Genomic DNA, 23,185 nt, shown 5'->3' with positions numbered 1-23,185 from the left:
TTCATTGGTAGAGGAATTGAGTTCCAGAGCCACAATATCATGCTACAACTATACAAAATGCTGGTACGGCCACACTTGGAATATTGTGTGCAGTTCTGGTCCCCATATTTCGGGAAGGATGTGGAAGCACTGGAAAAGGTGCAGAGGAGATTTACCAGGATGTTGCCTGGTCTGGAGGAAAGGTCTTATGAGGAAAGGCTGAGAGACTTGGGTCTGTTCTCATGAGAAAGAAGAAGGCTGGGGGGGGGTTGCAATTTGATAGAGACATACAAGATGATCAGAGGATTAGATAGGGTAGACAGTGAAAGTCTTTTTCCTAGGACAATGACATCAGCTTGTACAAGGGGGCATAATTACAAATTGAGGGGTGATATATTTAAGACAGGTGTCAGAGGCAGGTTCTTTATGCAGAGAGTGGTATGGGCATGGAATGCCCTACCTGCCAATGTAGTCAACTCAGCCACATTAGGGAGATTTAAACAATCCTTAGATAAGCACATGGATGATTTTGGGATAGTGTAGGGGGGCGAGCTGATAATAGTTCACAGGTCGATGCAACATTGAGGGCCGAAGGACCTGTTCTGCATTGCATTGTTCTATGTTCTATGTTCTGTGCTCTAAGTCCACACCAGAATGTTTGGCAGCACAGTGGGTCAGTGGTTATTACTGCTGCCTGACAGTGCCAGGGACTCGGGTTCAATTCCCGCCTCAGGCAACAGTCTGTGTGGAGTCTGCCCAGTTTTCTCGTGTCTGCGTGGGTTTCTTCCAGGTGCTCTGGTTTCCTCACACAATTCAAAGACGTGCAGGTTAGGTGAATGGGCCCTGCTAAATTGCCCATAATGTTCAGGGATGTGTAGGTTAGGTTCATTAGTTAGGGGTCAATATAGAGTAGGGGAATGGGTCGGTGTGGACTTGTTGGGCCAAATGGCCTGTTTCCACACTGTAAGGATTTGAAAAAAGAACTTAACATCCATGGAAAGTGTATCAACAAATAGGTTAAGTATCGACGTGTAAATCCTTCTAACCTATTCCAGGCAGTAACACAGGTGAGATTCATGACAGCCATGTAATTGAAACGAATATGGAGCCTTTAACATCACTATTCACAGCTCCGGGCTACTGTATGCGTGTACAAGTGTATCTTGCCACAAAACCTTGTTGGGGGTCATTCAGTTACTTCACTTAGTTGGGCACCAAGTATGATCAGACTGCTTGGATTATAGATCATAGAATCTCTACAGTGTGGAAACAGGCCCTTCGGCCCAACAAGTCCACACCGACCCTCTGAAGAGTATCCCACCTAAATCCATTCGTCTACCCTATTATTCTGCATTTACCTCTGACTAATGCACCTAACCTACACATTACTGAACACAATGGACAATTTAGCACAGTCAATTCACCTAACCTGCATGTCTTTGGATTGTTGGAGGAAACAGATTGGTTCCACTAACACACAGTTTGATCTCTCTTCCTGTAGAGATGAATTTGGGACCTGCAGCCTTGTCCAACCTTTGGTGGAAGAGTTTGTGGTGCTGTGGGTCAGACTTGTCTTTGGGCAGAGAACTAAGGAAGAAGATTAAAAGCAGCTTCCAGTTGTTGCCACCTCAGTTACCAATTTATAATAAAATGCCATTGCAGGTCAAATGGGTGCCCAATAATTAAATAGGGTAAAAAAATTAAATAATGCCCTACATTGTAGAAAGGTTGCTAATGGCAGCTGTCAAAGCTTAGAATTTGTGTACGTTTAGATTATAACATTGTCTTGTGTCCCGTTTGAACAGCTAATGGTACAGGAGAAACTGTACATCTGAGACCTCTGTGAACAGGGAAACCTGAAATTGTGTGTACCTCTCTAAACAAATTAGATTTTAGATTAGACTTACAGTGTGGAAACAGGCCCTTCGGCCCAACAAGCCCACACCGACCCGCCGAAGCGCAACCCACCCATACCCCTACATTTACCCCTTACCTAACACTACGGGCAATTTAGCATGGCCAATTCACCTGACCCACACATCTTTGTGACTGTGGGGGGAAACCGGAGCACCCGGAGGAAACCCACGCAGACACGGGGAGAACGTGCAAACTCCACACAGTCAGTCGCCTGAGTCGGGAATTGAACCCGGGTCTACAGGCGCTGTGAGGCAGTAGTGCTAACCACTGTGCCACCGTGCCGCCCTTAGATTGCAGGATTCAGAAATAAAATGCAACAGGACTAAAAAGGAGCATGCATTACAGTGGATGAATTCAATGTTACATGAGGTACAAAAAGAGAACAGAATGGATTGAGAGAAAGAAGAAAGTGACAGAAAGGAAAGGTTAAAAAAGATCAATGTCAGAGATATTACTGTGGTAATTAACAATTAATGCCTAGTTAAAGAGTCTTCGCATTTGTAATGATAAGACAAAACATTTTGTGGTGTTTTACTACATGTCTACTGCAACAAGAAACTTCACAATATTCAATGAATATTAATGGTGAAACAGAGAGATTTGTTATGAAGTTAAAGGCAGAGTACTACGCTTTATGCAGCTGTTTTTAGGTACTGGAATGTAATCACATATTTGCACCTCGCCTGAAGTTGCCATAACATAACGTATAAAATAATCATGGGCTCACTGTTATTATAACAGCGAATTCTGGCTGATTGATACTGTAAAAATTAGTGCAATCGTAATTATAGTCTTTCAACCCAATTAAATCACAAACAATAAGTTAGTGTTTACTCAATGTAATTTATAAAAGTAAAATGTATAATCACATTAATGAATTTTTAATGAATTAGGTTTCCTAAAATCCAGAATAACAAGAGTAAGCATCAGGAATTCAGAAACAATTTTTGATCCTTTGCACCTGATTTCCTGATAGCCACTCCCATCACACAAGGAGAAAGAGAAAATCTTTCCTTATAATCTCTTAGCAGCAAACTTACTTTTCTTTATTTATTTTAATCTGAAAGTATGGCATTCTCATAATGACAATGTATTACATGCCAGCCGCAATAGGTGAAAAATTACAGGCAGTGCACCTGCAATCCATCTACCCACACTCAGAGCAGACCAGGCACCTTTAACACAGGTGACGTACCATAAATCTACCCCAGTGTCCACCATCGTTACGCAAAAGATTTAACTATCATTGCTGAACAGAAGTACGCAAAATCTTTAGTTATCTATGACAGGGAAATTAAAGGTAATCACTGACAAACCTTTCCGATTACTTCTAATTCCTTTTCTGAAGCAGCAGTTCCTATTTTCTCCCCTCTTGGAGGCAGGTCTAGAATTTCATCTAGTCAGTAAGGGACAGTAAAGAAAAATCAGCTGAACACACCTGATTGTAATACTCATAGATAACAGCTAATGTGCAACTGACAGCTAATCTGAGGATGGAGAAGCAGTGGCGGGTTCGATTAAAGAACATGGCTAGTGGGGGATAATATGAGTTATGGATTACACTAGCCCTGTAGATTGAGCATGGAGTAATAAAAAGATTCAACCACCTAAAGAGAGAAATAATATAGTGTCATATACAAGCTGCTAGCTCTGATGCATCATGTACACTCAACTCAGTGGCACATATATTTGAGAAATTAAAGATAGATGTTGTAACTGCAGGGACATGAGATCCTGAGAGATCTGATGGAGATGACAGCAAGTGATTCTGGTTCAGTGGTAACCTTCTTGGCTGGCTGAAAGGAGCATCTGTTTAAACTCTGAGAACATAATCGATGTGGACATTTATATAAATGATTTAGATGCGAGCATAAGAGGTATAGTTAGTAAGTCTGCAGATGACACCAAAATTAGAGGTGTAGTGGACAGCAAAGAAGGTTACCTCAGATTACAACAGGATCTGGACCAGATGGGCCAATGGGCTGAGAAGTGGCAGATGGAGTTTAATTTAGATAAATGTGAGGTGCTGCATTTTGGGAAAGCAAATCTTAGCAGGACTTATACACTTAATGGTAAGGTCCTAGGGTGTGTTGCTGAACAAAGAGACCTTGGAGTGCAGGTTCATAGCTCCTTGAAAGTGGAGTTGCAGGTAGATAGGATAATGAAGAAGGAGTTTGGTATGCTTTCCTTTATTGGTCACAGTATTGAGTACAGGAGTTGGAGGTCATGTTGCAGCTGCACAGGACATTGGTTCGGCAACTTTTGGAACATTGCATGCAATCCTGGTCTCCTGCCTATCAGAAAGATATTGTGAAACTTGAAAGGGTTCAGAAAAAATTTACAAGGATGTTGCCAGGTTTGGAGGATTTGAGCTATGGGGACAGGCTGTTTTCCCTGGAGCGTCGGAGGCTGAGGGGTGAGCTTATAGGGGTTTATAAAATTATGAGGGGCATGGATAGGATAAATAGGCAAAGTCTTTTACCTGGGGTGGAGGAGTCCAGAACTAGAGGGCATAGATTTAGGGTGAGAGGGGAAAGATATAAAAGAGACCTGAGGGGCAACTTTTTCACACAGAGGGTGATACGTGTATGGAATGAGCTGCCAGAGGAAGTGATGGAGGCTGGTACAATTGCAAAATTTAAAAGGCATTTGGATGGGTATATGAATAGGAAGAGTTTGGAAGGATATGGGCCGGATGCTGGCAGGTGAGACTAGATTGGGTTGGGATATCTGGTCGGCATGGACAGGTTGGACTGAAGGGTCTGTTTCCGTGCTGTACCTCTCTATTACTCTATGACTCTATGACCTCAATGAAAAATGTGGGGTGCTGTCTTCTGGATGAGAAGATACCATCTTCTGGATGAACTGTTGAAACAAATTCCCATTTAATCTCTTGCAGGGAAGGCAGAAAAATTACATAGCACTATCCAAAGAGAGAGTGAACCACCACAAAAGACAAATTAACTGGAGATAGGTGCTTTTTTTTTGGATCTTGCTGTGTGCAGATTCATAGCGAGTTACAGCATGGAAACAGGCTCTTCAGCCCAACTTGTTCAGGCCACCATGTCTCCTATGGTTAACATAGCAAAAACACAAATGTCAACTACAATTCATTAGTTGTAAAATGCTGTGGAGTGCCCTACATCTACAAAGTGCAGGAATTATATTTTGGATGAAGTTTTGTTTACTTGGTGGCAGATCCCAGTGAATCAAGCAAAGACATTTGCATGACAAATCTCCGCAATGATCTTCATTTCAGCATTACTTTTGATTTCAAGTAGAAAAGATCAAAGGGAGACAAAAGAATACTCAGACATACATTGGGGATATCAGGGTTGGTCTATAATCACCTCCAAGCAACCTCACATGCAGAAGCCATCTTCTAATCCACTTTAGGTCAGAAATGCTATGCAGCATAATTGAATGTTTACAAGGGGACAAAGTTTGAGGGAAGAAGGCAAATGATCTAGTGCGCTTGTGCAGAATTGAGGTTTTACCTGAATGCCATAAATGTCATACAGTGTAATAACGTGCTGCTTACTCACCAGTATTTAGGTTTGCAGCTGCAATCGATATACGAGGAGCATAATTGCCAGTAAAGTAAGAAGTATCTACGTCAAATCCATGTATGATTCCAGGCATGCCCAACTTGATAACACACCAGTCATGACCTATGAAGTACAAATACAAAATATACATTCAAAGAACAAGGTTTAATACACTCAAAGGGAATAAAACCTGCAGCAAAATTAGAAACACAAGTTGAAAAATTCTGATAGTGGCTTAATTAGCATCGGGTAATATTCATTGACACATTGGCCAAGAGTAAAAGTAGACAACTTCAAAGTCTAACTAATTGAATTGGTTATAGAATAATAGAGATGTACAGCATGAAAAGAGACCCTTCAGTCCAACTTATCAATACTGAGTTAATCCTAAATTAATCCAGACCCATTTGCCAGCATTTGGCCCAAATCCCTCTAAACCCTTCCTATTCATATACCCATCCAGATGCCTTTCAAATGCTGCAATTGCACCAGTGTCCACCACCTCCTCTGGTCGATTGGCTGGACAGCTGATTTGCAATGCAGAGTGACACCAACAGCGTGGGTTCAATTCCTGAACCGGCTGATGTTACCATTAAGAACCCTCCTTTTCAACCTCTCCCCTTGCTTGAGGCGTGGTGACCCTCAGGTTAAACGACAATCTCTAATGATGGACTACGACAACTTTACCTTCATATTTGAATGGAATAGAAATGGAATAAAAAGAAAAATAAAGTTGTCTTAATCAGATCAATTTCACTTTGTCAATTAATAGTAAGTTTGTTTCTGGTGAAAATATATTTCATTAAAGATAAATACTGTATGTGCACTCAGCAAATAACCCAAACTTGGACCTTAATTTTAAGCCCACAAAACAGGGGGATTTGAGCCAGGTGAGAGGTTGCAACGTTAAAATCTGGAACAGAAAACAAACTCCAACCCTTCCCCTCCACGTCCAATTTTAAGAGAAACAGAACAAGAGGTGGCACAGTGGTACTCACTGCTACCTCACAGCACCAGAGACCTGGCTTCGATTTCCATCTCAGGTAACTGTGTGGAGTTTGCAAATTCTCCCCGTATCTGTGTGGGTTTCCTCCCACAGTCCAAAGATGTGCAGGTCAGGCGAATTGGCCATGCTATTTGCCCATAGTGTTAGTTGCATTAGTCTGAGGGAAATGGGTCTGGGTGGGTTACTCTTCAGAGGATCGGTGTGGACTGATTGGACCAAATGGCCTGTTTCCACAATGTAGGGATTCTAACCTAAAAAAGAGGCAGTGTGCTGGTCATTAGGTCAAAGTTTTTAAGGAAGCTGTATACCTTTATTTTAGCAATGTTTTTATTTTAATCAAGTGCAATAAACTTATTTTTCTGGTAAGTCACCCATTCTATTTGAAGTTCTCGTGATGCCATTTGATCTCCAACAATGTGTTCACCGGTCATGGGAATTCAGTTTCTGATTTTCCACAGAACCTGTTTCATCACAGTGTGTTCCTCAGTGGTTTGTGAGAAGACTTGATTGCAAAGTCATCAAAACAGTGAGGTATAACATATAAATTTTCCTCAAAACACAAGGGGCGTTTCCTTACTCAATACATTGGCCAATATCTGAGCAGAAGAAAGGCAGAGGGATCGATGAAATAATAGAATTCACATGCTTCAGTCTGGTCAGTGAAGTTCAGGGGAGAGAGGCTGAAACAGCATTGAATCAGAGAGGAAGTTTGAATTTGAGAGAAGAATTGGGTCTATCTTAATCTTTCAATCAAATGACAATGTAGTAGTTGAGGGGATTTTGCCAAGGAGAGGCAGACTTTACATTCTTTCCAAGATTGTCCTGTCAAATAGGTTGCCATTCCTTCAATGTCTTGAGTGAAAATCCTGGTGCTCCCTTTCTAACAGCACTGAGGTGTCCCTCTACAGCTAATACTACAGAGGTTCAAAAAGGCAACTTGCCTCCACCTTCTAAAGGGTGATTACAGGTGGTCAGAAAATGCTGGCCCAGCCTTAGAATCCCACATATGAACACATTTTAAAAAATGGAAATTGATGACCAAGTCAATCATACATAAGGTGCAGCTGAAAATGTGTTGCTGGAAAAGCGCAGCAGGTCAGGCAGCATCTAAGGAACAGGAGATTCGACGTTTCGGGCATAAGCCCTTCTTCAGGAATGAGGAAAGTGTGTGCCAAGCAGGCTAAGATAACAGGTAGGGAGGAGGGACTTGGGGGAGGGGCGTTGGAGATGCGATAGGTGGAAGGAGGTTAAGGTGAGAGTGATAGGCTGGAGAGGGGTGGGGCGGAGAGGTCAGGAAGAAGATTGCAAGTTAGGAAGGCGGTGCTGAGTTCGAGGGATTTGACTGAGACAAGGTGGGGGGAGGGGAAATGAGGAAACTGGAGAAATCTGAGTTCATCGCTTGTGGTTGGAGGGTTCCTAGGCAGAAGATGAGGCACATTCAAGTCTGTTTCCTTCCATCTTGAAAATCCAGCAGTGGAAGACCTTGAGGATTGCTAGAGGAAAAGCTGTTGAGCAAGTCAGTAGAGGCAACATTATCAGAGCAAATAGAGGACCAGAGGAGAGGAAGTTCAAAATTATAGCATTTATTAGTGAGGTATACCTGGGGCAATCTGTGTTCAATGGTGGAGGAATGAGAGGCTTGAAAAATTGCCAGCTGAATTCCTGGACATGATAAAAGGATGGTGGACAGCCATATATTGTTGTTTTGTACTAACAAATTCAGGGTAGACAGGTCATTCTAAAGGACAAGAACGTGGTTCAAATCTTTTCAGTCAGCTTTTGCCCTAAATACCCTGAAAATTTTGATTTGTATCATCCTATCAGAAACATTCAAGTCCATCATCAAGGCTCAAGTTCACCTCAGCTAATAGCTTTGTTATTATTAGTTGCTGCATGATTAATAATAACCCCCTTGCATTGTGTGTAACTAACATGAAAGGCCATTGCTGTAATACTCAATTTTTATTCTCTTTTGATCCCCTCCAATTTTATTCCTTTTTCTTTCTTTGGGGTATTGGGTTGTGCCATGAAAAAGCTTGCAAAGTGCCAGGTATTTTCCAGCTGAACCCATGTAGCTATCCTTCGTGTGTGAGCTTATGAATTCAGTATTGGTTGGACATTTTACCATGAAATCATCACGGTTCAGCCCAATCCGGTCCTCACCCAAATTCTAATTGATTTTGTTCATCATCATGTCTCGGGCACTATCCTTTGCTATGTTCAGTTAGCTCAACACAACCAAGGACCAAAGTCAGACTCTGAAACAAAAACAGAAATTGCTGGAGAAACCCAACAGGTTTGACAGCATCTGTAGAGAGAAAGCAGTGACCTTTCTTCCAGGATTTCAGTTCAGATTCCCAGATTTACTGCAGATTTCTCGCATTCACAGTTCTATTTTGTTTCACTAAAGGTAGATTTGGTTTGTCTGGCTCAGTTCTACAATTGCTAAAGCTGTATTCAACAGAGCTATGAGGGGAGCTCTTTTTTATCTCCTTAACAGAGAACTCACCATCGAGTCACAGAGATCTACAGCACGGAAATAGGCTTATAGGCCCAAGTTGCCCATGCACCCAGTTTTCACATTTAAATAGTGCCACATGACTATTTTTGGACATTCCTGATTAAGGGCTTATGTCTGAATCATCAACTCTCCTGCTCCTTGGAAGCTGCCTGACCCGCTGTGCATTTCCAGTGTCACCCTTTTCAACGCTGAATCTCAAGCATCTGCAGTCCTCACTTTTTCCCTGGTCCATATTCTTCCATACCAATCCCATCCATTTATCTATCTAAATGTTTCTTAAATTGTATTCACTTTTACCACTACCTCTGGCAACCTGTTTCAGACACCACCAACTTATGGAAAAATTATCCGTCTCGACCCTTTTGTATCTCTCCCCTCTCAACATAAACCTATACCCTCTAGCTTTAGGCTCCTCAGCCATGGGGAAAAGCTGTTATGCCTTGTCTATGGCTGTCATGATTTTATGGACCTCTATGAGGTCACCCTCAGGGAAATGGAAAAAAAGACCCAGTCTATCCAAACTCTCTTTATAACTCAAACCTTCCAGTCCAGATAGTATCCTAGAAAATCTTTTCTGTACTCTTTCTAGTTTAATAGCATCTTTTCTATAGTGGGGCAACCAAAACTGCATGCAATACTCCAAATGTAGCATCACCAACGTCTTGTACAATGCGACAAGACATCCTAACTCCTGTACTCAGTGCTGTGATGGATAAAAGCAAGCATGCCGAAAACCTTCTTCACCACTCTGACTACCTGTGACTCCACTTTCAAGGAGCTGTGAACCTTTATACCTTTAGATCTCTTTGTTCTATAACACTCCCCAGGGCCCAATGAATGACTGTGTACCATAGTATGTGTTTCCTCTAGTACGACATTGGTTAATTTTTACATGTCATGGCTGTTGCCAATGGTTTGTACATCCTCTGTGACTAGTGCTCTCTGTATCTTTCTTGTTGGTTACGAAGGCCTCCAAGTTTGTGTGCTGCAGCAACTGATGGAACCAGAAATCAATGCCACAATCAGCAACCCAAAGCAATCATATATGGAACACTGGAGTGACTGCACATGTGTTTAAGTGCTCAGCTGAGAGGGAATGTTGGCTAAGACTGAGCTGGTCACACTTTCACTTATGAGACATAAATCCCTCCTGAGACTTGAGCATGCAAACATGGATGTGCTACATGTCCTGCTATAGGTGTTGCCTTTCAGATGAACTGTTAAATCTAGGCCCTTTCTGGATGTTCAGATGAATGGAAAACATCCCATGACTATTCTCCAAACGAGAGCACGGGAGTTTCCCCTGTTGAGTCTCAAAAAGGGTTGTGCTGGAAAAGCACGACAGATCAGGTTGCATCTGAGGAGCAGGAGAGTCAATGCTTCGGGCATAAGCCCTTCATCAGGAATGTCTGAAACGACGACTCTCCTGCTCCTCGGATGCTGCCTGACCTGCTGTGCTTTTCCAGCACCACCCTTTTCGAATCCGACTCTCCAGCACCTGCAGTCCTCACTTTCTCCTAGTTGTCTCCTGTTGCCCTGGGCAACGATTATACTTCAATCAACGTCACTTAAAAAAAAGGTTATCTGGTCAATGTCACATCACTGTTAGTGGGAATATGCTGTGACCAAATCTGGTGACCATGTTTTCTGCATGACAACAGCAATTACACTTCAAAATGATTTTACTGGCTGGAAAGCACTTTGATCCTGAAAAAAGGAGCATATTTCTGCAAGCCTTTCCTTTTCATCTGTCTGATACATATATCAAATTAAACAAGAGTCATTGTTATAGCGTTTCGTTCACTAAGATTGTTGAAAGAAACTCCACAAGGTTACCTTAAAAACTAAATGTTTGACTTCGATTTTCATTTACCTGAAATTCGTTTTCTCCTAGTTTCCCAGCCATCCATCCATTTGCCAAAAGTGGTGAAATCTTCTGCTTTCCATTGTGGTGCTTCTCGCTAGAAAATTATTGGTTTTAAAATTTGAGATAAAGAAATTGGATGAGTGCATTATTGAAACTCTCTTGGATTATACCTCAAACCTAGCCACACTAATGGGATGGAACTTTCATCTGGAAGAATCCCACGTGAAACGAGTTTCATTAGACTGAACAGGGATGAGTTTACAGAGGGACCTGGATATCATGGGCATAGCGCATTTTCAGCTGGTAGGGCACTATCAAAAATGGGATGGTACCCAGATAATCACTACCCAGCCATTCCTTAGCTCATTCCCATATTTTGGAGGGTGGGCAACCCATACACAAGATGCAATTAAATAATTAACAGTTAATTGAACTTGCAAAAACCTCATTTAAGTCCAGTGTTACATAACCAATGTAATAACAGTTGGCATAGACAGCTGGCAGTAGTCAGACCATCCAGTTTTTAAAACTGGATTGCAAACTTGGGTAGGGTACAATTTTCAGAAGGTTCCCCCGTGCATCAATGCACCCCATCAGATTATAGTACAAACTTTCTTTCCTCCCTGCACAAAAAGTAAAACTCACCCCTGCCTAGGTCTTCAAACCCTCTCCACCCAGTACTCCTTACTTATCACTACTTCCCATGACCTTACTGTTGATAGCAGAGTCTTCAATCATCTCAATGCTACTTTGTGAAACTCTTCATCGTCAGTCCACCCAAGATCCAAGTCTCACTTGGTATTCTATCTTCCCCTTCATTCCCATCCTCTTCTATAATGTGCTAAGGATCCATCTCCACATTAACGGAACCATATTAATACATGTTATTTTTGAGCAGCAGGAAATAAAGTTTCTGGAATTTTGGTTCTTATCGCTTTCAAGTGATGGGTGAATTCTGCACACTGAAGTAGTGAAAAGGAATTTCTAACAGACCTTGGTAGAAAATGGTCGACAATTTTCAATAATTTCAAAATTCTCTCAGTGTTCATTAGTCACAAACCTGATTTAAGAGTTTTACAAAGTTCAGTCATACCCTTGTTTTTCACAATGTGCCAATTATTTTCAAATGGCACATTTCGCCTCAAGTTATTTAGAGTAAAACATGCATGCAATAAAGCATCGTTATTTAGGAATGTGTGATGCAAAATTATTGATGGATCATTGCAATTTACTGCTCAAGTCACTGCTTGCAAAATAAATTGAACCCATCATGCTGACCTTCAAAAGATTCTCTGCAGCTGCAAACCAATCATCTGTTGCAAACAGGACCTGAAAAATAAGTTGGAAAGAACATTGGTCTTTTCCCATTGGTCCTCCATGTGTTAAGTTTCTTATCTTTATCAGTGAATAAAGGAACGGAGTATGGTTACGCAGTTCTTACCGGTGGTGAAAGAATACGTGCACGAATGACACCTGGCGGTGTTCACACTTTCAAGTGCAAGGTATCAGAACAACATGGGAAAAGGTAACATCGTACAATTGTAGATATAAGTGAGAGATACAGGGAGTGGATGATACATGGAGAATATACTAGGGTGCAGATATCCCTCAAATGTTTGTTTAGTTTCAAAAAAGGCAGGTTAATTCTAAAACCACATCAATTTATTAGCACTCGAAACAAGTAAATCCTGATTTATATTTGAGAACAAAGCTCTCATAATTATGCAACATAATTACTTAACTAAATACTTGACTAATATAGGTAATATTAGTTTTCAGACAAGTTATCATTGCCGAGTTTGTCAAAGTGTAATATAACAACCATCTTGTCTAAAGAGTGTTCTACAGATTAGAAATTGTGTTCCATGGTGTCATTGTACTTTTGTAAAGAAGGCACCAGAGGGAGCAAGAGAGCTCCTGTGATTCTGTAAGTATCAGTGTTGGCCTTCACACTAGAACTTACTCTAACCCCCTTACAGGACCTGATCACCACTGTTGGGGACGTAGACATATTGAATTGCTGTTTTGATGTTCCCTGCATGGTCAGTTGCCTGTGAGATAGTGCCCGACACCTGGCATATGTGTGAACACACGAAGTGTTGGAAATAAGTTTGGTGAGTTATAACACAAATCAAAAGTAGAAATATGATGTGGTGGCCATAACCAAACATAGCTTAAAAATGGTAAGGACATGGCATTTAATATGCAATAATATAAAGTGTTCAGAAAAGGGAGGTGGTGTGATATTCATGGCTTGGAATAACATTGCAATATTGAAAAGAAGGGATGCCCTTGAAAAAGCAAGGACAGAGTCTATTTGGTTAGGGTTGAGAATTATAAAGATAAGATACTGTTACTTGAGGTATGCTATAGGCTACAAATAGACTCCTTATTATGTGGAAATAGGCCTTTCAGCCCAACAGGTCCACACTGACCCTCGATAAACAATCCATTTCCCCTATATTTACCCCTGACTATTGCACCTAACCTACACATCACCAGACACTATGGGAAATTTAGCATGGCCAATCCACCTAACCTGCACATCTTTTGGATTGTGGGAGGAAACCCATACAGACACAGGGACAATGTGCAAACTCCACATTGTGACCAGTGGAGTGCCACAAGGATCAGTACTGGGTCCATTACTCTTCATCATTTACATAAATAATTTGGATGCGAGCATAAGAGGTATAGTTAATAAGTTTGCAGATGACACCAAAGTTGGAGGTGTAGTGGACAGTGAAGAAGGTTACCTCAGATTACAACGGGATCTTTATCAGATGGGCCAGTGGGCTGAAAAGTGGCAGATGGAGTTTAATTTAGATAAATGCGAGGTGCTGCATTTTGGGAAAGCAAATATTAGCAGGACTTATCCACTTTATGGTAAGGTCCTAAGGAGTGTTGCTGAACAAAGAGACCTCTGAGTGCAGGTTCATAGCTCCTTGAAAGTAGAGTCACAGGTAGATAGGATACCGAAGTAGGCATTTGGTATGCTTTCCTTTATTAATCAGAATATTGAGTACAGGAGTTGGGAGGTCATGTTGCGGCTATACAGGAACATTGGTTAGCCCACGTTTGGAACATTGTGTGCAATTCTGGTCTCCTTCCTATCGGAAAGATATTGTGAAACTTAAAAGGGTTCAGAAAAGTTTTACAAGGATGTTGCCAGGGTTGGAGGATTTGAATTATGGGGAGACGTTGAATAGGCTGGGACTGTTTTCCCTGAAACGTCGGAGGCTGAAGGGAGATCTTATAGAGGTTTACAAAATTATGAGGGGCATGGATAGGATAAATAGACAAACTCTTTTCCCTGGATTGGGGAGTCCAGAACTAGAGGGCATAGGTTTATGGTGAGAGGGAAAAGATATAAAAGACCTAAGGAGCAACCTTTTCACGCAGAGAGTGGTACATGTATGGAATGAGCTGCCAGAGGAAGTGGTGGAAGCTGGTACAATTGCAACATTTAAAAGGCATCTAGATGGGTATATGAATAGGAAGGGTTTGGAGGGATTTGGGCCAGATGGGACTAGGTTAGGTTGGGATATCTGGTCAGCATGGACAATTTGGACTGAAGGTCCTGTTTCCGTGTTGTACATCTCTATGACTCTAGAATTGAATCTGGGTCCCTAGCCCTGTGAGGCAGCAGTGCTAGTCGCTGTGCCACCCTAGGGGAATAGATCTACAATGAAATGACAGAGATATGCAAGAGCTATAAAGGTAGGATACTGCAAGACTAATTACCCAAACATCAATTGGGAAAATTCTAGATCGAAGGATAAGGAGGGAGAGGAAATTATGGAATGTAATCAGGAGAACTTCTCAATTTGAAAGAACCTACTTTGCTATCTAGTGCTAGAAAATGAGGCAAGTCACGTTGACCAACTGTCGAGGGCTATTCAGGTAAGAGTGATCATAATATCATAAAGTTTAAATTAGTAATGGAGAAGAGTAGGGAACAATCTAACATAGAACTTCTAAATTGGACAGTGGACTAATTTAATTGAGAAGGATCAAGCCAGGGTAAAACAAAATCAGAGACTAACAGAAAAACTGTAATGAGCAATAGCTAATAAGTAATCTTTAAGGAAGAGGTGTTTCAGGTTTAAGCTTGATACATTCCAACAAGACTTCTTCCATGACAGGTGAGGTAAAGATTACGAGAATAAAGAAAAGGAGGGTGGGTAGCAGGCTAGAAGACATCTTAAAATGAGTCCCAAGCCAAATATAATAGGTTGAGAGTGGACATGAAAGGAAATAAAGACAGACAAAGAGAGAAAATGAGAATTGAATGACTGTCAAACATTTCCATAAAGGAATCCAAAGGTCCTCTGTAATTGTAAATAGTGAGTAGATAGTAAGAGGTGGACTGGATCCAATCAGGGGCAAGGAAGATGATGTATGCTTAAAAGCAGAGAGTAGGGCAGGAATATTTAATGAGTTATTCGTATTGGTGTTTACTAAGGAAGAGGAATCTGACAAAGCATCAGGAGAGTGTTAAATGGGGTGGCGATGGACACACTGGATGTATTGGTGATTACCTTCCAAAGTTCTGTAGATTCTGGAATGATTCCTGTTGATTGGAAGGTGGCAAACGTTATCCAACTCATTAAGAAGTGAGTGAGCGAGAAAGAAGGGAACCACAGACCTATCAGCCTTTCATCAGTGGTCGGGAAAATGCTACAGTCTATTCTAAAGCATGTGATACAAAAGCTATCTGAATTGGGCAGAGTCAGCATGGATTTGTAAATGGGAAATTGTGTTTTCTTTTTCTATTCATGTCACTGCCTGGGCCAGCATTTATTGCCCATTCCTAATTGTCCTTCAGGTAAGCTGCTTCGTCAACCTGCTGCAACCTATATGCTATAGATAGACTGTCAGTGCCATTAGAGAGAAGGTTCCATGATTTTGATCCAACAATGAACTTCTTCGAGATTGATACTCACAAAATTACTAAAGGCAAGTCGCTGGACATAGTGTATTCGCATCTTCAATTGGCTTTTAATAAGATCCCTACAGGAGATTGGTTAACACAATTAAAGGTGCAAATGTGTTGCTGGTCAAAGCACAGCAGGTTAGGCAGCATCTCAGGAATGCCTAACCTGCTGTGCTTTGACCAGCAACACATTTGCAGCTGTGATCTCCAGCATCTGCAGACCTCATTTTTAACACAATTAAAGGACATTGTAGGCAAGGTAATGTGCTGGCAAGGGTTAATGATTGACAAACAGCTAAAACAGAGAGGTAGGAATAAATGGGCCATTCTCATGATGGTAGGTTGTGACCAGTGGAACACTGCAAGGATCAAAGCTTGGCAGCTGGCTGTTCACAATATTTAACAATGATTTGGAGGTGGGACCAAAAGCAATATTTCCAAATTTGCAAATGATGCAAAGTTAAGTGGGGATATTTGTGATGAAAAAGATGTAAAGTGGCTTTAAAACATTTTGGACTGAGGGGATAAGAACATGGCAAATGGATTATAATGTAGCAAAATGTGAGGTTATCCACTTTAGTGAGAGGTACAGTTGTGGAAAGGTTTTTCTTTAATCATAAGAGGTTTGAAAGTGTCGATGTACAGAGGGATCTAGGGGTCTTTGCCAATAAGTCACTGAAGGCTAACATGCAGGTACAGCAAAGTATTAGGGAGGCGAATGGAATGTCACCTTTTTAACAAAACATTAGTACAGGAGGAGTAAAGCCTTGTTTCAATTGTATAGGAGCTTGGTTAGACTGCCCCTGGCAGTTGTTGTTCTCGTCTCCTCATCTCAGGAAAGATATTATTGTCATGGAGGGACTGCAGCAAAGACTTGTTTCCAGAATGGTGAAATTGACCTATGAAGAGGGATTGGTCAACGTGGACTTGCATTCTCTACAGGTTCAAATACTGAGCGATGATCTCAATGAAACTTTTAAAAATGCTTAAAAGGAGAGGCATACAGGTAAAATGTTTCGAGAGACTGGGCGTATAATTTCAAAATAAGGAGGGTGCCATTTAGGACAAAGGTGAAGAGAATTTTTTTGGTTACTCTAAGTGTGATAAATCTTTGGAATTCTCCACTTGAGAGGGCTTTGGAAGCTCTGTCTTTGAGAACATTCAAAGTATACATTGATAGACTTCTGATTACTAATGTGTAAAGAGATATGGTGACGGTGTGGGGTGGAATTTAACAGAGGCTGTTATGGCATGAAAGCCTAGATGCCAAAAGTAAGACCCTAGACTTATCAGACAGTGGTGTTCCCCAAAAATCAGTGTTATGGTATAAATGAATAGGCTCAGCCGTCCTTCCTTACTTCCACTTCAAACTTCCTTTTGTAATCCTAATGCAGGCATCTGAACCAGATGACTTACCTACAGCCAGGGTTGGTAGTGCCTCCTTCCTTTCAATTTTCATACTATCTATCATCTTCACTATCTCTGTTCTAGGAAGATAAGAACCAGAGTAGGCATTTCAGCTCATTGTGCTTGCTCACCCATTGAATACTACAGCTGGTCAAACACTGCAGTGCCTTTTACACACACAATCCCCATAACCCTTTAGATACTGGAATACAGGGTAAAAGTTTGAAATTGCATGTTGAGGTTACCAAACTTGGAGGAGTAGCAAACAGAGAGGGTGATACAAATTGTGCACAGCAGGGCATAAATAGGCAAATAGAGAAGCCATGTAGACTTAATAACCGTCTAAAGAGTGGTCAGGAACTGGGGTGCCTGTGCATCAAGATCCAAGTGCCTTTGCAAGGGTGCCAAAGAGATGGACCAGAATCATTCCCCTTGGAGCAAAGGTAACCAAAGAGAGACCTAATGGAGCTGATATCCATAGATTCCCTACAGGGTGGAAACAGGCCCTTCAGCCCAACAAGTCCACACCAACCCTCCGCAGAGTAACCTGTGACTAATGCACTTAACCTAAACATCCCTGAACACTATGGACAATTTAGCATGGCCAATTCACCTAACCTGCACACTTTATGACTGTGGGAGGAAACCCACGCTGACACGGGTAGAATGTGCAAACTCCACACAGTCACCCAAGGCTGGATTCAAACCCAGGTCCCTGGAGCTGTGCAGCAGCAGTGCTAATCACTGAGCCACCCTGCTGCCCTGTATAAGATTTTGATAAGTAGACATACTACCTATGGTACAAGGACTAAAATACATAGATACAAGACTTTGCTAAGAGATTCAGGGAGAGCATGAGGCAAAATATTTTAACATAGCAATCTGGAACTCACCACTCATATGGGTGATAGAAACAGAAAGGAAATTGACTGGGTACATGAGGAAATAAGTGCATTCACTCTGCTACAGATTGGGTTGTCTTACAAAAAATACAAACAAGGAAAAATGCATAGCCCACTGGGCCCTTTAAGCCTGCTCCAACATTCAATAAAATCAGGTCTGATTTGATTTTTACCTCACTCTACATTCCTACATAATCTTTCAGCCCCTTGGTAATCAAGAAACTCTTTCCCTCTGCCTTAAAAATATTTAAAGATTCTGCATCCACTAACATTGAGGAAGGGTATTTCAAAGACATACAACATGTTTCCTCATCTCTGCCTTCAGTAGAGGCCATCCCTGGACTCTACAGCATTGTCAATCCACCTGACCTGCACATGTTTAAATTGTGGAAAGAAATCACACAGATACAGGGAGAATATGCAAACTCCACCCAACCATCTGAGGGTAGCCAGCTGTAACAAGTCTAACCCTTCCTCATAAGACAGTGCACTATTCCAGGTAATACTCGCAAACCTTCTCTGAACTACTCCCAACACCTAAGCATAACCTCCCTACTCTTGTATTCAATCCTCTCGTAATAAACCATAGCATTCTGTTAGTTTTCCTGATTTTCTGTTGTACCCATGTATTAACCTTGCATAATCCATGCATTAGCACACCGAGATCTCTCTGCATCTCAGAGCTCTGCAGACTCTCACCATTTGTATAATATATTTTTAAAAAATTCTTTCTGCCAAAATAGATATTTTCACACTCTGAGAGTCAATGGGATGAATGTTCTCTTTCTTTGCTGAAAATGACACTATGGTTGAATTAAATACCCTCCCCTCTGACAGGTTTGGTGACAGAGGGGCATTTAATCAGACCAGAGGGTTGCAGGTGCAGACCCCACCATCTTCCGGCCTCCATTCTGATTTGGTTCACAGCTGGAAGACTCATGGACAGCCTCACCAGCAAATCCGTAATTGGTTGTTTGCACTTTGTTTTTTTTTGTGGTGGTGTGGGGGGGGGGGGCAAATGGGTGGTGGTTGGGGGGTGGGGGAGGGGGTGCTTTGCTTCTTTCCACCCCCAGTATCCTTGAAGGCTCCAATTGAGTGCTTGAGTTACTTAAAGCATTGGGCCTGACACAGGTCTCTCCAGTCAGCAGACCAATCCCCCACCACTTCCATTGATTATTACCCTATCACACTGTTATGAAGATAGGTGATTCAAATATTAATGTATATTAATGTCAACTAGTTGCAAATGTGCACATATTTTGAATGCTTGAAAAGAACACTTTCCAAAGGACAATTCAGTGGATACAACAGCAATAATGTCGCATTTGCAATGAACGGGTATTTGGATAGAAGCATACAGTTTATAAGACGTTCTGAGAGAGGCTACATGGCCCAGATTGAAATGTTGAGTAAAGTGACTGAAAGTTGAACCCAGAGAATCTGGAATAACTTCCCTAAGGAATAAATGTCACTGTTCTCTCCCACTGTTTCTCTGCAACTCTTCTCAAATGAAACCTGATAGAAGTCACCTTCACCACTCATGCAGGAATCCTAAAGATTCTTAAGAACCTACCTCACTGTCTGCACGAAGTCAGCCAGACATGACTGTTCCAGGAAGATACCCTACTGCCAGCAGTTTTCATGTTCAAAGCAACTTTACCACAGAACACCATTTGGGACAATCCGTGAATCATTGCTTTCCCCTGAACGTAATTGCCACTTTGATGTTTTTGTTTTCCTTGGATTAGTGTATGTTTGTTAGATTTCGAGAAGGGCAGTTACATTTTTGTCAATAATCTGTACATATTTTCTATTGTGGTAATTAATTATTGTTTAACAATGAAACTAACTGACTTGATTCTGACACTGAATAAATATGGTTGATACCTACTTAACTGGCAATATCAATACCCTAGTTTCATTAAAATGTTGATGTGACCAACGAAGGAGTGGAATGAGGAAAGGATTCAGTGCACCCCTCCAACTTCTGTCCTAGCAACTCTATGGCTCCTTTCGAAAAAAAATGTTGTTTGAGATGAAGTGTTTCTGCCAAATCCGTATTTATACTCCATGCCTAACTATCATAACAAAGTGATAAAGGTTACTCTTCTTGAACTGCTACATTACTCATTACCATGTGGTTGTTGGACAGAGAGTTCCATGATTTTAAAACAATGACAGTTTGTGACTGCTATAGTATTCCCAAGTCAGGGTGGTATGACTTGGAAAGTAATGATCTCATCCATTCACTTCTTCCTCGTCATCCTTCGAAGGTAGAGATCATGGATTTGGAATGTGCTGCTGAAGATCCTTTTGCAATTTGCTATGGTGAATACTGTAAATGTTACATACTGCAACCATAGCATACCAGTGATGGAGGGTTGCAGTTCAACAGGTTTATTTGGAAGCACTAGCTTTCGGATGCTCTTTCAGCAGGTAGTTGTGGAGTATAAGATCATAGGACACAGAATTCATAGCAAAGTGCTTCCAAATAAACCTGTTGGACTATAACCTGGTGTTGTGTGATTTTTTTTAACTTTGTACACTTCATTCCAACATCGTCACCTCCAAATAGTGACAGAGGGAATGGTCATTTATGCTAACTGAATGAGATAATGTGATGGAGCATTTGAATTCGCTGATTAGGAACAAGCTATAAAAAAGTGGGCATTTGGAGTGAGATTGTCAAATTCGACGAAGCCTGATTAGCCTTTGAAGTACTTGAGCTGTATTGCTGGTATTGCTGTAAAAGTATGTTTAATCATATCAATTATAGTTATCACTGTACACTTAACTCTTATGAACATCAGCAATAAATGTTTTAAATCCTACCAGTTTTAAGACCAATTATTCTCCAACATCAGATTCACAAACTTAGAATCTAAACTGTCGATGAGTTATATAATCAAAGCCCAGAGGTGTGCCTTTTATATGAAATACTAAAATAAGCCCTCTTTTATTAACTCATTTACATAAATGATTTGGATGTGAGCATAAGGTGTACAGTTAGTAAGTTTGCAGATGACACCAAAATTAGAGGGGGTTACCTCAGATTACAACAGGATCTGGACCAGATGGGCCAATGGGCTAAGAAGTGGCAGTTGGAGTTTAATTCAGATAAATGCGAGGTGCTGCATTTTAGGAAAGCAAATCTTAGCAGGACTTATACACTTAATGGTAAGGTCCTAGGGAGTGTTGCTGAAAAAAGAGACCTTGGAGTGCAGGTTCATAGCTTCTTGAAAGTGGAGTCACAGGTAGATAGGATTGTGAAGAAGGCATTTGGTATGCTTTCCTTTATAGGTCAGAGTATTGAGTACAGGAGTTGGGAGGTCATGTTGCAGCTGTACAGGACATTGGTTTGGCCACTGTTGGAATATTGCGTGCATTTCTGGTCTCCTTCCTTTCGGAAAGATGTTGCGAAACTTGAAAGGGTTCAGAAAAGATTTACAAGGATGTTGCTAGGGTTGGAGGATTTCAGCTATAGGGAGAGGCTGAACAGGCTGGGGCTGTTTTCCCTGGAGCGTCGGAGGCTGAGGGGTGACCTTATAGAGGTTACAAAATTATGAGGGGCATGGATAGGATAAATATGCAAAGTCTTATCCTTGGGGTCGGTGAGTCCAGAACTAGAGGACATAGGTTTAGGGTGAGGGGGAAAGATATAAAAGAGACCTGAGGGGCAACTTTTTCACGCAGAGAGTGGTACGTGTATGGAATGAGCTGCCCGAGGAAGTGGTGGAGGCTGTTACAATTGCAACATTTAAGAGGCATTTGGATGGGTATATGAATAGGAAGGGTTTGGAGGGATATGGGCCGGTTGCTGGCAGGTGGGACTAGATCGGGTTGGGATATCTGGTCGGCATGTACGGGTTGGACCGAAGGGTCTGTTTCCATGCTGTACCTCTCTATGACTCTAAATATAAAAGATCTTACTTTACAGTTAAAGATCTGTAGGATATTTTTTCTAGTGAATTAGCCAAAATTCCAACCATACATAATTTATTTGCTTTCCATGGGTCTTTATGGTGAGCTAACTAGTTGCTGCATTTTGTGACATCATAATATCTGCATTTCCAAAATATTTCCATGGTTTTAAGCCACTTTGGGAAAGTAAAAATCTTCAAATCAAAAGTAGCATACTTATTTTACATTTCACATAGAGCTTGTCAAATTCATGAGCACCAATGTGAGTTTACCTTTGCTCCTGTTGTTTCACAAGCCAGGTCATTTAACTGGACAAAGTCCGGAATGTTCTCCGTGTTTTCCTGAGTTGGACGGGCTGCCATTGTTCAATCAGTTCTAACAGATGCAATGTTGTATATTTTTAGTACCCCTGATTATTATGTTTTCGAAAAATGAAGCTACTGTATCAAAACATGCAGCATCTTTTTGTAAGTTAGAAAAATTGGATTAATCTAATGTGCGGAACAATATTAGGATTGAAACATTTTCCCTATAATCCATATTTGGTTGTAATCCAATACTTTAAATGCTCAATTGCACAGTCACACAAATCCTTATGCTAGGTATGATAAAATGTGATTTCATGCTCTCAGTCCTCTGCGGTGTCTACCTTATCCCTTGTATTGATATTTGAGGTCTCCTTAGTATTAGCAAGGGACACCAAAGAGTTAGATCTCCCATTCACAGAGTCACAAGGCACTTCAATTCATTCTTATGAAGACCAGCTGTATTTGGAAAATGTGCTCCAGAGGTAAACTAACCACTGGACCTCAGAGGAACCACTGGAGACTGCCACCAAAATGATAACTCTTGTTATCCCTGCACTGCACCAACCTGCCAGCACAGATCAATTTCTACATCTAAGCTTGCAACAGCTGATAATTGTTAGAAAATTTTTTGGAGCAGCAATATTGAGTTATCGTATATTTTATACCAACTTCTGTAAAGATAACATTCCCTTCATTTACTATTGGATGCTGCTGCTGAATTTTTGTAATTCCCTTCATAATCTGGGGAAAAAGCATTTTTTAGAGACGAGAGTGTGTTTATGGAAAAGCACAGCAGGTCAGGCAGCATCCGAGGAGCAGGAGAATCAACGTTTCGGGCCGGAGCCTTTCATTCTCCTGCTCTTCGGATGCTGA

At 41.2% G+C, this 23,185-nt stretch overlaps 1 protein-coding gene across 1 annotated transcript in view; it reads right to left on the bottom strand.

Annotated features, from left to right (window-relative positions):
* Window positions 1-22,366, bottom strand: part of allc (allantoicase) — a 41,650-nt gene extending 19,284 nt beyond the window's left edge. Inside the window, exons 1-5 of the mRNA XM_060855126.1 lie at window positions 22,277-22,366; window positions 12,117-12,167; window positions 10,845-10,932; window positions 5,442-5,567; window positions 3,213-3,292 (exon numbers count right to left, since the gene is read on the bottom strand). Of these exons, the coding sequence (XP_060711109.1) occupies window positions 3,213-3,292; window positions 5,442-5,567; window positions 10,845-10,932; window positions 12,117-12,167; window positions 22,277-22,366 (435 nt within the window). The remainder of the gene's footprint in view (window positions 1-3,212; window positions 3,293-5,441; window positions 5,568-10,844; window positions 10,933-12,116; window positions 12,168-22,276) is intronic.
* Between the last annotated feature and the right edge of the window lie 819 nt (window positions 22,367-23,185).

Source organism: Hemiscyllium ocellatum, chromosome 3 (genome assembly GCF_020745735.1).
Source record: "Hemiscyllium ocellatum isolate sHemOce1 chromosome 3, sHemOce1.pat.X.cur, whole genome shotgun sequence".
In the NCBI taxonomy this organism is placed as follows: domain Eukaryota; kingdom Metazoa; phylum Chordata; class Chondrichthyes; order Orectolobiformes; family Hemiscylliidae; genus Hemiscyllium; species Hemiscyllium ocellatum.
Note: the sequence above shows the minus strand (reverse complement) of the source record. Positions and strands in the feature narration are given on the sequence as shown.